Source organism: Drosophila simulans, chromosome 2L (assembly GCF_016746395.2).
Source record: "Drosophila simulans strain w501 chromosome 2L, Prin_Dsim_3.1, whole genome shotgun sequence".
Classification (NCBI taxonomy): domain Eukaryota; kingdom Metazoa; phylum Arthropoda; class Insecta; order Diptera; family Drosophilidae; genus Drosophila; species Drosophila simulans.
In genome coordinates this window covers 9,068,527-9,081,696 of record NC_052520.2, presented here as the reverse complement: position 1 = coordinate 9,081,696, position 13,170 = coordinate 9,068,527, and the positions used below count along the sequence as shown (strand labels likewise).

At 40.6% G+C, this 13,170-nt stretch overlaps 1 protein-coding gene and 1 long non-coding RNA gene across 9 annotated transcripts in view; one reads left to right on the top strand and one right to left on the bottom strand.

The window, feature by feature from the left end:
* The window catches only part of LOC6739228, a 37,801-nt gene that overhangs the window by 13,209 nt on the left and 11,422 nt on the right, over positions 1–13,170 (bottom strand). For 5 of the 8 annotated variants that reach the window (XM_016169043.2, XM_039295216.1, XM_016169044.3 and 2 more), the window contains one exon: positions 1,675–1,719. The exons of the other annotated variants lie outside the window; for them this stretch is intronic. In XM_016169043.2, the coding sequence (XP_016024285.1) occupies positions 1,675–1,719 (45 nt within the window). The remainder of the gene's footprint in view (positions 1–1,674; positions 1,720–13,170) is intronic. 8 annotated transcript variants of the gene reach the window in all.
* Positions 9,930–10,544, top strand: LOC123327300. The gene is made up of 2 exons (XR_006541947.1): positions 9,930–10,069; positions 10,130–10,544. It is a non-coding gene; the product is annotated as an uncharacterized LOC123327300 (long non-coding RNA).

The window sequence follows — 13,170 nt, the reverse complement described above, 5'->3', positions numbered from 1 at the left end:
TATGTGCCTGCGATTAAACTCAAATTTTGTGACTTTTGTTTGACTACTTGTGCACTTTTCCACTAAGCTCTCAGCAGCCATAACTAACAATCTCCTCAACCAATTCACCCTATCGACCTTCAGCAGACTCCCTCCGGTCTAGCCGCATTGTACATTCTATATTTTTCTCGGTGCCTGACTGTCAGTCACTCAGAATGGCAAGCTGCGTTTCAATTCCAATTGCCTAGCTCTTTTGAAATGCATTTGCCAACGGGAAATGGAAAATTGCGCCTGCCCGTTTCTCAGTGGGGTGGCTGCCCGAAAAACCCATTTTATGCCCAAGAAGAACCTCAAAACGAGCCATGTTCACACGGCCAAAAACACAAAAAAAAGACGAGATCCTGCCGCGCAACACTAAGAAATGAAAAGAATAAAAGAGCAGAAACCAGAACGAGAAATTCAGTTGTTTTCTGGTGGCTTCTCAGAAATTCATCATCACCATCATCTTCAGCATCATTTTAGATGTGTCCCTGGCCCGGCGACTCTAGGTCTGCCAAAAACAAGAAAAAAAAATTAAATGATATAAATGCTAACGCAAAAAGTGTTGAGAATTTGGTGTGCCATGTGTGCAGCGGGAAAACGAGAACAGGAAGGCGAAGGAGAAGCAAGAGCAGCCCTTGAACTTGGCCCAGGAAGTGTTGGCCCATTGGCTGCCAGCCTAAATGGTATTTTTTCTTTGATCCTGAGGGGAAAGGGAAACGATCAGGGTGCCTCGAAGTTGCAACACATGTGGTGTTTGTTCTGAAATGAATTAGCGCTGGAAAAAAGTATACGGCACAATAATTTACCCATTACAAATATTATATGTTAGGGAACTTAATATTATATTTTATCATGCCTGTTTAAATGCAAGAACGGCCATGCTAACTCTTCAATCCAAATTCCAAGGGTATTCCTACCTCGCAATATTTCAGACCGCAAAATTCGTTGGCTGTTTTATTTTTAAAATTCTATGCATATTTTTGCAAGCCCTCCATCCCACTCTTGTGGTATCCCCATCTCCCTCTTGGGGACTATGGCGTCATGCGGGCTCGATGAAAATCATGAGGTTTCCTTTTTATTCCGACAACTTCAAAAGCGCTCAGAGGTGATGTGCGAGATGCTGGGGGGACTGCAATTGATGGCCAACTCTCGGCGGAGGAACTGAACTGGCTTCACATGTTTCTGTATCTTATGTGTATCTATTAGCCGCAACTATGTAAGGTCACGCCTAGCATGGGACCGCCCCCTAAAAAAACATTTCACATGCTGCTCCAAGTCAACTTTGTATCTAGATAAACTCGGTGCGAGCTGTAGTTGTTTGCCATGCCTGATTATGACATTTAACATGAACACGTAGCGAGTGCAACACATGCGAGCGACAGCTCTGGTATTTTTCGCAGTCTTTTGGTATTTCTTTCGCCGGTCACAGCATGACACGCCTGGCAGTAACCAAGAAAACTGCAATCCAGCGAATTTTTTCACATCTTTTCTTTACTTTTACCCCCACATTGTAGTGTTCTTTTGGCCCTGGCAATAAGCTGCCCACATTTGAGAAGTTAGTGGCACCTATTCATGGCTTAAATTGGTAGTTGAAAAGAAAACTGGACGGGAGTTGGCAGAGAATTGGCAGGAAAAAGTAATGTTATTGCTTACGTCTTGTTTGAAATTCAGCCAATTGGTTTGTTTGTTGCAACTCACCTGGAAAGAGAAAAACACATTTTGTAGTGTATTTGGTAAAAATTAAAGATTAGGCTTATTTGAAGCCCCATTAGAATTATAAATCCTATTACACAAAGATTAAAGACCACACAGATTAGTTAAAGAAATGCTTGGAGCACTTATAATCGGGGGATTAAAAATCTGAGCTGCCAGAATATTTCGTTGGAATCTAAAATGAAACTTCTATTCAATCCACCTGCATTTTCTAATTATGTTATAAATTTGTTCAAAAATTCCAAGTCAGCTTGAGAATATATATATGCACTCACAACCTGACACGGCTTATCGGATCTGAGCAACAAAAACGAGTTTTATAAAACAAAATCGAGTTGGGCCCGCAGACAGTCAAGTGTGCCAGCGACTTATTTGTCACTAGAGCTGTTTTGTGTTTATTATGATCGCGATCGAGTGTGGGCGATTGAGCACTCGTTCTGGCGGTCCGTCAACACCCGGTCTGGCTAAGGTCAGGCGTTCACCAGTGCGTATGAGTAATAAGTTCATAATTGTCGCGTTAAACAATTAACGATCGGCGCGCTCTATAAATACACTATTATCCAGGATGGGTCTCGCTCTCTGCGGCATTCAAGTGCAATAATCTTTTTTGTTTGCATTTCAATTTTCTCTTGTTATTTCGGGTCTTGTTATTTTCGCTCGCTTCGCTGCCTTTAATTGTTTATGTAAATTAGAATTTTGTATTTTTTTATTTTGCCGCCTCTCGCTGATGAGCAATTTAAATACACACGACGAGGAAGTGAATGTGCGCATCGACTGAAGCAGAGTGAATCTTTTGGCTACTTTTGGCACGACTCTCAACTGATTCACAAGGCAAACAAAGGTGTGAAGTACATTAGCCAGTCAATATTAACAAGATGTTCGGTTGAGCAGGGGCTTGGTCTAAACCGCAAACTAAATTCCTAAAACATCGACCGACTTGAACAGCTTTTGGTGGCACTGTAGCCAAATTGGCTGCCAGTTGTCAACTGTTAAGTTGTTGGATCGGCAGGTAGTTGGGCCACAAGTCCATTCATCTTCATATGTGTCCAGATATGCATCCAGCTACCACTACGCTTTCCACTTCCGTTTCCTGGCCCGTTCAGTCAAATTAGCTTTGCCTGCCAGCCGTTAGTTAGCCAACTTTCAGTACTCGCTTTTGTCGCACTCGTCTAGACTTTCGTTTGATTGAGCGCTGTGATGACAAGAGACATCTCTGTCACGGCTGTTGCCAGGTCATCCAACTACCAAGCATCAGTGGCCAGGAAACCTGCCTCCATCCACCGCCACTTGGCCATCATGTTTTGGCCAGCTCCCTGCTCTCAGGTTCAACGCTTCAATTAAGCCCGCTGTCAATCATTTTTCGAGCTTCACACTTTTGTTTAAAAAAATCGTGAACAATTTTATGACTTGTTTTGATTAGGCGAAAATGACTGAAAGGTGTCTGCCAGCTAAATGGGATATTTTGATTTTTTTCAACGTGAGGGGTTGAAAAGAACAGAGAATTTTTCTAGGAAATCGATTTATCAATTTAGTGCTATGAGTATGTTATAACTAATTAGGAGATTAAGAAAATGAAATATTGTGGAAAGACTTTTGTTTAAGTGCTTGCATTTTAGATTCTGTATGCTTATGTTCTATAACTTTATAGGGCATGGAAAGTAAACTCATTTCCATTTTCTCATTCCGTTCTCATCTGTTTTCAGCTTGGACTTCCGTTTCTTTAAAATAGATCGGCTCAAGATTATTGATCTTGAATATTTTGCTTTCCATTTATCATCGATTTACACCTTTGTCGCTGGCTTTGTCGCCTCATACTTCTTCTTCCGCCCACTTTCCGATCCGATCCGATCCCAATCTTCGCCAGACAAAAGACAAAAGCAAGTCGGCGCACTTTGTCGGCCTGCCCACAAGCCCAGCGATTTTGTCCCGGGCCGTGAGAACTGTGCCAGGTGTATATGCCTCTACCTCTATCTCATCCAGACCATTGTCAACAGCCAGTGGCAGGGAAACTTTGCACTATTTTTACCTATTTTCTTGTGCAATTATTTATAATAGCGCCCGGTTTCAGACATTAATGCCCGGGTAGCTACCTCGATGCAGGTAAAGTTCCTACTCCAGACACTGTCTCCAGGTCCTGAGTTCATTAAGGGTAATGCATGCCAAAAAAAGGAAGAAAAGAACGGAGGTGGGTGAAACAAAAAGATTGAAAAGGGAGACACACCGTCTGACAAACATTTTGCGATCCAGACTGGCGCACACCCACATGTATCCGAGTATCTGCGTATCTATGGGATGCCAGGATACGTTCTTAATGAACGCCTGTCGCCTAGCACCTGCTGCAGTTCTTAAGAAAATGTACCCTCATTTGTCGGCTACCATATCCTGCAGGTAGGGAAAAGATTTTCCACAGAGCTCGGGCTCTTAACTATTTATAAATAATTAAAGTGCAACGAGTTCTGGACAGTAGTTTGTTATTGATTTCTTAAAGGGAGTTTCTAGAAGATTGTGTACTTAAAATATAGTGCTAGTTTCGATTTTTTTATTTTTACAATCTTCAGCCTAATAATAGATTAACTGTGGTTTTTTGCCGCCCAACGGTCTGGCATATTCATTGAGGGTGGTCTGACCCATAAAAGACTAACTCAGGAACATTGAGAGGGTTTGCCTTAAAACTGCCAGCACTTCCGCCAATCAAAGCCATACTACTTACGCTTCAGGAAGATATATGTATATTACCTCCTCCCTTCCCTGGTATGCCAAACAGAAGTCTTACATGTGTTGTTCGGGCGCTTTTGTTTTTACCGCCTGTCACATATGTCATAAGCAAAGTAAAGAAGTCTCGTATTTCCCAACATTTGCTTATTAGCGTAGGTACTTGAAGGACCCTTGTCATCCGAGGGGCAAGGTTGTGTGGGAAATATAGCTACGGCCCTCTGGTTTCGTACTGTCCCGCCCCCTTTTTATGATGTGCTAATGGGCTGTAAATATTTTGTAAGCTTCATTGATTTTCATGCATTCGCTTGGGTATGGGGAAATACTTCAAGTGGGTCATGTAGAACGAAGAAGCCAAATGACATGCAAGGCAAATGATGAATGGCTTAATACACAAAGCATACGTCTTACTTTCGTAAAATGGCTTAGTGGACATTGTCACTTTATTTACTTATAAGGACTTCCTGCATCATAAATTTGCAATCAACGCCCATCAAAAAACTAAACCTGCTGCTAATTCAACCGCCTCACTTGGCAGCAAATTAATAATTGATACACAAATATTTGGTTTCTTGTGCGGCGAGAAAACTCGTTGCTTTTCCGCCAAATTAAAATGAAAAACTGGTCAAGCGTTTGTGAATGACATTTTCAAATGTGGCGAAAACGGCTTTGGCAGCTCCCAACCGCTTTTGTGCTCAATAACTCGCCTAGAGAGTGAAATCTTGGCTGGGAAAAGCAAGACAAGTGGCTGGAGCATGTGGCTCAAGAGATTTATCAGTTGGCCTCCTGCCGGGCGGCATCATCATCATTAACCACGACAGTCCTTTGTCATTTTTATCACACAAAAGTGGGGGGTAGGTCCTTGGACTGGGCCAGAAAGTTTATGATAAATGAAATTTTTGCACCAAGCGGTTTTGCCTAACTTGTCCTCTTTTGTTGTCCGTTAGAAGGCCAAAAGGAGTGAGGGAATGTATGGCCTCCATCATTATTGTAATTTTCGAACAAAACACGCACGACTTCGGTTTCAGTTGGACTCTGGCCAGAAATGCTATTTGGCCAGCTGACCAACAGACACCATGTGTGATTGATTGTAATTGAGGTTGGGAAAAGTTGTTGTTCGTTGAATGTTGGTGTCAATGTCAAGAGTGAAACGGAATTGGTCCACACAAATGCCGTTTGACACTTTTGTAAGCCGAAATAAACCATTCTTCGAAGAATTGAGGGTTTTATCCATTAGTCAGCAAATCTATACAATGGCAATTTGCTGTTTTGTCAATCGGAAAATAATGTCGTTTCCTGCGACGCTTCAAAAACTTAACAAATTTAATGGGACTCTGGAGGTTCACTCAGATGATCCAATTATACTTCTAGTCTTTCACCTAGTATTTTCTAAAGTTTTGTAATTAACCCAGCTTAGTTCCACTCTGACCCTCTTCACAGTAGTTACGGAAAAAGTGGACTCATCTAATTAACACAGAAACTCAAGTAATCCACTGCAAACTAAATAAACAAAAAAATAAATTATACTCCCCATTAAAGAGCAACAAAAAATGTAATGTATATAAACCAAACGCCAGAGTGTTCAACTCGGTTTTCTTTTCGTTGGCTGTGCCAACAATTTCACTTGCGAAAGCGGTCTGAGAAAAGCTAGAGAGCTGAATTTGTGACTCGGATTTGAAGTTGAATTCAGAGTTATATACGATTTCGTAATGGACGGCGGGCGAGAAGCCCAACTGCACATTAACACGTTTCAAAATGGGTTCAAAGACATTGCCAAATTTTGGAATATATAAACAAAACAAAATCTTGGGAAAGTTTCTCGAGGGCTATCTGGAAATGTGTCAGAGTCAGAAAATTATGAATGAAATCACGAAAGCACAATGGCAATGGTACAGAAACAAAACCAAATTAGTGTTGGTCTTTATCACAATGTGTATCTTGAACTACTTGAGCAACGATTACCCAAGAAAAAGTTTGAAGATGGGTGTAAAGGGTGCGGTATACTCGAGCTCAAATTTGAGACTTATGCAATTGTTGTTTTTCTTATAATTACGGGACGGAAAGAAAAGTCTTTAAAGTCAACGGAACAACGATGGATTTTTGGGAGAAGTTATAAATTTCAAAAAATTATGAATGCATTTGTTTTCTGTGTACCGAAGATTGTCGCCAGGAGCGAGTCTTTGGTGTTTAAAAGATGCGTTGAAGTTGAAAATTGCGCTGTTTGGCGTAAAATGGAACCACAACATACAGTTGTTTTCATCAGTAATTAAAATGTGCCATAAGCGTAAATTTTAATTAAATTAATTGTTCAACGAAAAAATGAAACGTTTACAAAAGAATGTAAGTTGAAATTCCACAGAGGCCAAACTGTGCACCAGATTGAGAAATAAACCCCCGAGCAAGTTGAGCCCGTTGATTCCCGTATCTATTGCTTGCGAAATATATCTGAAACAATTACCAGGCACATGGCAGTCCTACCCACTCACTGACTAATTGACTTGGCTGCTCGATAATTTAGATATAGTTCCAGCGCAAAATAGCATCCAGCACTTAAGCGAAAGTATCTCGTTTTTCTCGCCGCTCTTTTTGAGTGCTTTTATAAGCCATAAATTTGCATAAAACGAGCTAAGCGAGCTTACTCATTCACAGTTGTCTGCCGGTCAGATCGAGCGACAAGTGAATCATCAGATGATCTTTCCCAAATACGCAAATCTACGTATAGTATCTACGTATCTGCAAGTTCGCCGTCAGCCGAAACAAAACAACTGACGCAAGTTCATTCAAGAAATTTCTGCTTATTACGAATCAAAAATACAATTTGTATCAGAAACGTGATTTGTATGCAAATTGCAACTTTTAAATGTATTTTTGCCGCATTTTGTTTGTGATTTTTTAATAAGCGGCCACCAAAATAAACTGTATCTGATGGATGCAAATTACTGTAGCGCTGATGCTGGGTGACATTGCACAGCGTTTTTCATGTTAAAACATAAAAATTAAAATGCCTGCGGTTTGTATTTATGGTTTTCCCATCTCCCCTCGATTTCTTTGCGCCATTCGCTGTGGTCTTCCGGACTCCGGAGTGAATAAATTTCATTAATGTGGCCAATCGTAAAGTGGACAAATAGTCGAGTTGTTGCGGCTGATAGGTCAGTTTATCGTAAAATTCGTGTTTTGATGCCGTTGCCATTGTTTATTGTGTCGTTTTTTCAGTCGTTTTTAACGGTTCTTCTCAACGCATGATTTGCAGCTTCCCAACCAAATTATTTAAGTTACGCAATACAAATTGGTTGTGGTTTGAAAATATAGATAAGTAACATATACAAATTTGTACTTTTTACTTGAAATGCAAACATATAGCAACAACATTTTTATTACCCCTTTAGAGTTTTAAATTGCAAATTCTGGTGCTGAATAATAATTTCGGAGCAGGATTGCCTGAAATGAAAACTAATTACCAAACACACACTTGCCATCCTCTATCAGACGGGATCTCCGTGAGGAAACTGTCAAAAAGTCTCTTTCCCCACTTGGCTTTCACATTTCAACGCCATCAAGCAACTGTCAACACTTGTCTCACTTCCCCTTTATCCCCATTTCCTCTTCCGAAATCCCCCCGAAATGGCATATATATTTCAGTATTTTTAGTTAACCCGCGAGGGGGCACTAAAAGTGTCATTCTTCATTTAAAGAGCTAATTTCAATGGTTTTGCAAAATCATTCCGCGGGTGTGGACTTATTTAGAATAAAAGTTTCGTTCTTTTGAAATATAACAAACTGACATTTGACATTTAAGTTAAGTGGTGTGCCACTGGCAAACTGTTGCAATCGCTCAAAAGTGTACCATTTAAAAGTTTTGTCATTGACGATGGCGAACATAAAGTGCCAAAGATTTGATGGAATTCCGAAAGTGAGCCAGCTCGGATTTTTCCAGTTAATTTAAAGAGAAAGAGAGCAGTTTGCCCTGAGGGCAATTTAGTGCTATTGTTCTTTTCCTCGCTTTTCCACCGCTTTTCCCCCACATTTTCACCACTTTACTGCCCTTTCTCATCTTCAACAAGCCGCACTAATGAGCGTCATGGCATGCATAATGCAAAAGCCCACCACCCACCGCAAGTAACATAATCGCCGCTGTCAAGTGCAGCGCTTCGCATGGGGCAAAAAAAAAAAAGAGAAGGAAAAGATACAAAGATACTTCCTTGTCCAAGTGGGTAAGGCTAAACCTAGAGTGCCGAGAGTTCCACAGTCGAGTGCGCACACACCAAACTAATGACAATATCAAATTACAAGCGGAGCAGCTGGAAAATTTGCATGACACACTTAGGCCCAGTCGAGATACTCGGATACTAAGATACTCGGATACTCAGACTGAATACTCTGGAGGGAGCGGTGAAGGGGTGGCTTTAATCCTCAGTGTGTCCACAACTTCGACTTTGGCTGGCAGTTTGTCAATGACTTGTTAGCCATGGCATTTTCTCCACAGCCACAGCAATTTCTAAAAGCCGAGCCAGCAACTTTTGTGCAGAAAATGAAAGTAATTTGCAAAAGCCACGAATCGTCTTCTTTAATCAACACAAAGAGATCGTGTGCTCGGATGGTCAATGGAAGACGAGTTGCATGAGGCAGAGGCACAGAAAGTAAAAATATTATGATTACATATTTAGCAATTTCAATGCATTAAAAAAATATTTTATAGGTATAATATTTTCATGGCTGTTTTTTTATCATAACTATTCATTTATTTGAGTAAACTATCTGGGCAAGTCAAAGTGGTCGTTAACTAGAGGTAGTTTCCTGAGTGTCTTATAGATTTTTCTGTTAAAAGTTAACTGTATGACTACAAATTTTATAACAACCTATTAACCAGAACTACCAATTTTGAATTATGATCAGGCCTTGTGGGCTTACAAGCCATTTTTAGTTTTTCTCTGTGCAGATACTAGTATGTGAAAGTCGCCGAGGGTCGCATCGGATCGAATCCAATCGGAACGGATCGCAGTTGTGGAGGCCGGGTCTCAACGAAAGTGTGTCCAAAGACCAGACTAGATGGCTAATGAAATTAGCTCCGACTTGGCTTGGTTGGTCTCATTGCGAAGCCGGTAAATTGGGACGAATGTTGGCGCTTAATTGAAATGCTGAGGAGTGCACAGTGACAGACAGACTGAGATAAGAACCTGACAAATAAGGAAGCCAGTTTGGAGCCAGTTTGGCGATTTCCCGATTAAGTCTGGTAAATGCTCGAATTAATCTGAGATAAGGTCGCGGACTTGGTGAACGTGGCTTAGAAACTTAAAAAGTTGCAGTGCATTGTTGCACAATTAGCCAGGCGTTTATACAATAATTTACATGATTTTTAAAGTGTAAATCATTTGGCTTTCCACAAGACAATTGTACAACGTTATTACCAGCCTTAGCAACCTGTGAAATCGGAAAATCTGTTACATTTCTAATAGCCTTCTTATAAAACTGTGTTTTTCCCATCAAATCTAGTTCTTTTCTAAATTATGAACAGGAAATAATTGCCATCAGGGCTCATCAACACTGTCCAATTTCCTCATTTCTCACGATCGGTGAAGCTTCTGCTTTCGAGTGCATCATTCACATGTGGAGCACCTTCGACGGGGTATTTTGTTTTATATTTCCTTGCATGCTTGCTGAGCGAACAAATTTACTTCCTGCATAGTTATCTCAGCCCACCCAATTAATCAAAAATCAAAACTGGAAAAACATCAACAAACTGGAGGGTGGGGAGCCACATTCACGCGATACATCTTAGACCTTAAGGAGTAATGGAATCCCATTGATATGAGCCAAAGTGCTTTTTCACCGATCTCTTGGAATTTTAAAGGGGCATTACTCACGGCGATAACGTAATCGAGGTACCAAACTGAAGTACAAACTGAACTTAAGATGAGTGTTGGATTCTAATAAAAGCTTTCCACTTACTGACGTCACCGGAAGATCAATGTCGATCGAGCAAATCGAGAACTTACCTAGAAATAGAGGAAATCGGGAAAAAATAATGTCAATTTGCTGGCAAATGAGTCAAGTGCGAGATATAATAAAAAATGCAGCCAGATCACCAAGCGGAACAAGAATATCTATATATGTATATAAGTGTGGGACATTTAATTGAGTGCGAAATTATTTATATTTTTCATTCGAGGTTAGCGAACTCTTTTCAGCGGGACAGGCGCCTTAATTAACCGGCAAATAAATGCTAGAAATGGAACCCATAGAGATCGTTGCACTTGTCTCTCATAATGGGGTAATTAGCATTAAAATAAAGTATCTGAAGATGGATCCTTTTGTGCGTGTGATGGGAAAAGAGTTTCGCCCAGTCAGCTTCGATTTCTGATGTCAGACGTATGGCATAAGCACACAGATACTGCATATATAACCCATAACGTGCAACACATTGACCCTGGAGTGGCAACAAAGCGTTGCATTGTTCGCGCCCGATGAGAGAGTGGCGTTTGTAATTGGTTGGGGGCTTCGATCCGATGGCGGCTTTCTTAATTAATAGATGAGTTTCGAAAGGCGGAAGTGGCGGACTTCCAATGTGGTTGGCTGAACAAGAATTTACTCCATTCTACCTGCAGGTTGGCACATCACTCCACCTCCGAAGTCATGTCTTCAGTTCACAAGGTCTGATCATCGCCATAAATAACTCCAAAATAATACCAGCTGACAGGCGAACATTTTAAATGTCGCCTCTAAAGTCGGCCCACATCCAAAAAAAAAATCAATAAACAAATAAAAAATAAAACCAAACTTGAAATATTTGTCGAGTAATTTTTCCATATTTGGCTGCTCTGTCCCAAAATGGTTAAACTATTTTTTGTGACTGTTCAGTGTTTAAGCGCGTGGCCAAATAAAAACTCTGAGATCTACTTTAAGAAAAATTTGTTTAAGTTTTTGGCTTATTTGTTTTTTTGTGTTCGATTGCCGCTGATTTTGGTTCGGCTTGCGAACACAAACTTATCGTTAGAGTTTTTATCTTATCGTAGCTGGTGCAACGTTTGTAACTTAAACTCTCTCGATGCAATTTTCAAAGATACAGAATTCTGTGTTAATTGCGTCACCGAACTCGCGGCTATATATGTATATATGTATCAGTTCTGGAGCTGCTGGCTTTATGTAAACTCTTAAGTGATTAAGGTCAGGCCGCTAATTTGCTGGCAGACCAATAAACGAAAGTGGGTGAGTTGGGGTGGCATAAAAGGTGCCGCTTCTAAGTTTGCAGTGGGAGCTCAAATTAAATTTAACCAAATAGTCGGGGTCTCTGGAGTTTACTAGAATTTCGTCATCTGTCCATTTTGTTCAGTTTTTCCCCCGACAAACTACTTTGTGTTCTGGCGCCCCGTATCGATTTCAATTAAATATTTACAAGCGAAAAACATGTGGCTGGCCAAAGTTCCAATGCAGTTTGCTGCTCTGTGCTTCCCCTCCAACTGAAGTCATCAAGGTAAACAGAATTAATATCAGTTGAGTTGTGGCTGAATCAACTCCTCTTCGTTTGCTGTTCACCATTCGAATGTCAGATGTCGCCGGGCATGAGGAAAACATTCCCTTGCCCTGGCCCAAAATGCAACAAAACTTCATCTGTGGCCTCAGCTCGATTCCCGGGGACAATTGCACTCGGGTCAACAAATGGAAAATCGGAGAAAAAAAGTGCAAAAGAAATCAAGTGGAAATACCCAGTACCAATATCAATAGCCATGTCCAATCCATTGTTCTCCATCCAACGGCAGCTGTCAGATTGTGTATTTCTGTCATTCCTATTCCAATGTGTTTTCAAAATTTTACTTCCGCTCTCCAGATTCGGGTTTTTGGTGCTGATTTATATGTGGCATATCTGTAGAGCGAATCGCCGAAGGGCCATACATACATATACCAATATCAAATATGATTTTCGAGCTGGCACAGAGAAAAATGGCTTTGAATTGCATTCGGTTTTATGTCGCAGGTCTCTCGCTTCCTTTGCCACTCCAATATAAATTGGCTTTATATAGATTTTGCTGATGCCGCGACTGCATTATGTGGGATATGACTATACTCCATCTCCTCTACGTTTTCTTTCCTTTTTTTTTTTTACAGCCATTTATTTTCCTGCGGCCGAGTTTGTCTGGGGCAAACCTGTTTGCCTTGCAGGCTTTTTCACTCTCCTTCTTCTGCTCTATAAATCGAATCATGTAATAACATAAAAAGAAGGGAATTTGATTGATATCGTTTAGCCGTTTTATGTAAGTCAAAAGCTTGAACCGCAAAATTTCATTAACTTTCAGCAGCTGCCCGCATATCAAACAGCAGATGCCATAATTAATAGCCATGTGGCGGAGTTGGTTATAATTTTTTTTCCTTTCTGTTTTAGTGGCGAATATATAAATAATAGACAGCGAGCCGTTGGCAAAATTATAATTACAGGACTTGCGTGTCTGAATTGCTAATCGGAGATGAGTCGCACCGACTTTCTGTCTTGGATCCTAAATAACTTCTTTACATTTACTTGATATTTCTTTATTATCCAATCTGGTTATTCTGACATCACACTCATTCAAATGACCCACTTGCATCGCCCAGTTAAGATATCGATTGCCATTCGCCGGTTCTACATTCACATATCAATCATAATTTTTCCCCTATTCACTCTATTTAGATAAACACCAGCTCTCTAGCCACTCGATAACTCGATCGTTTTCCATGTGATATGTGATGTATGTG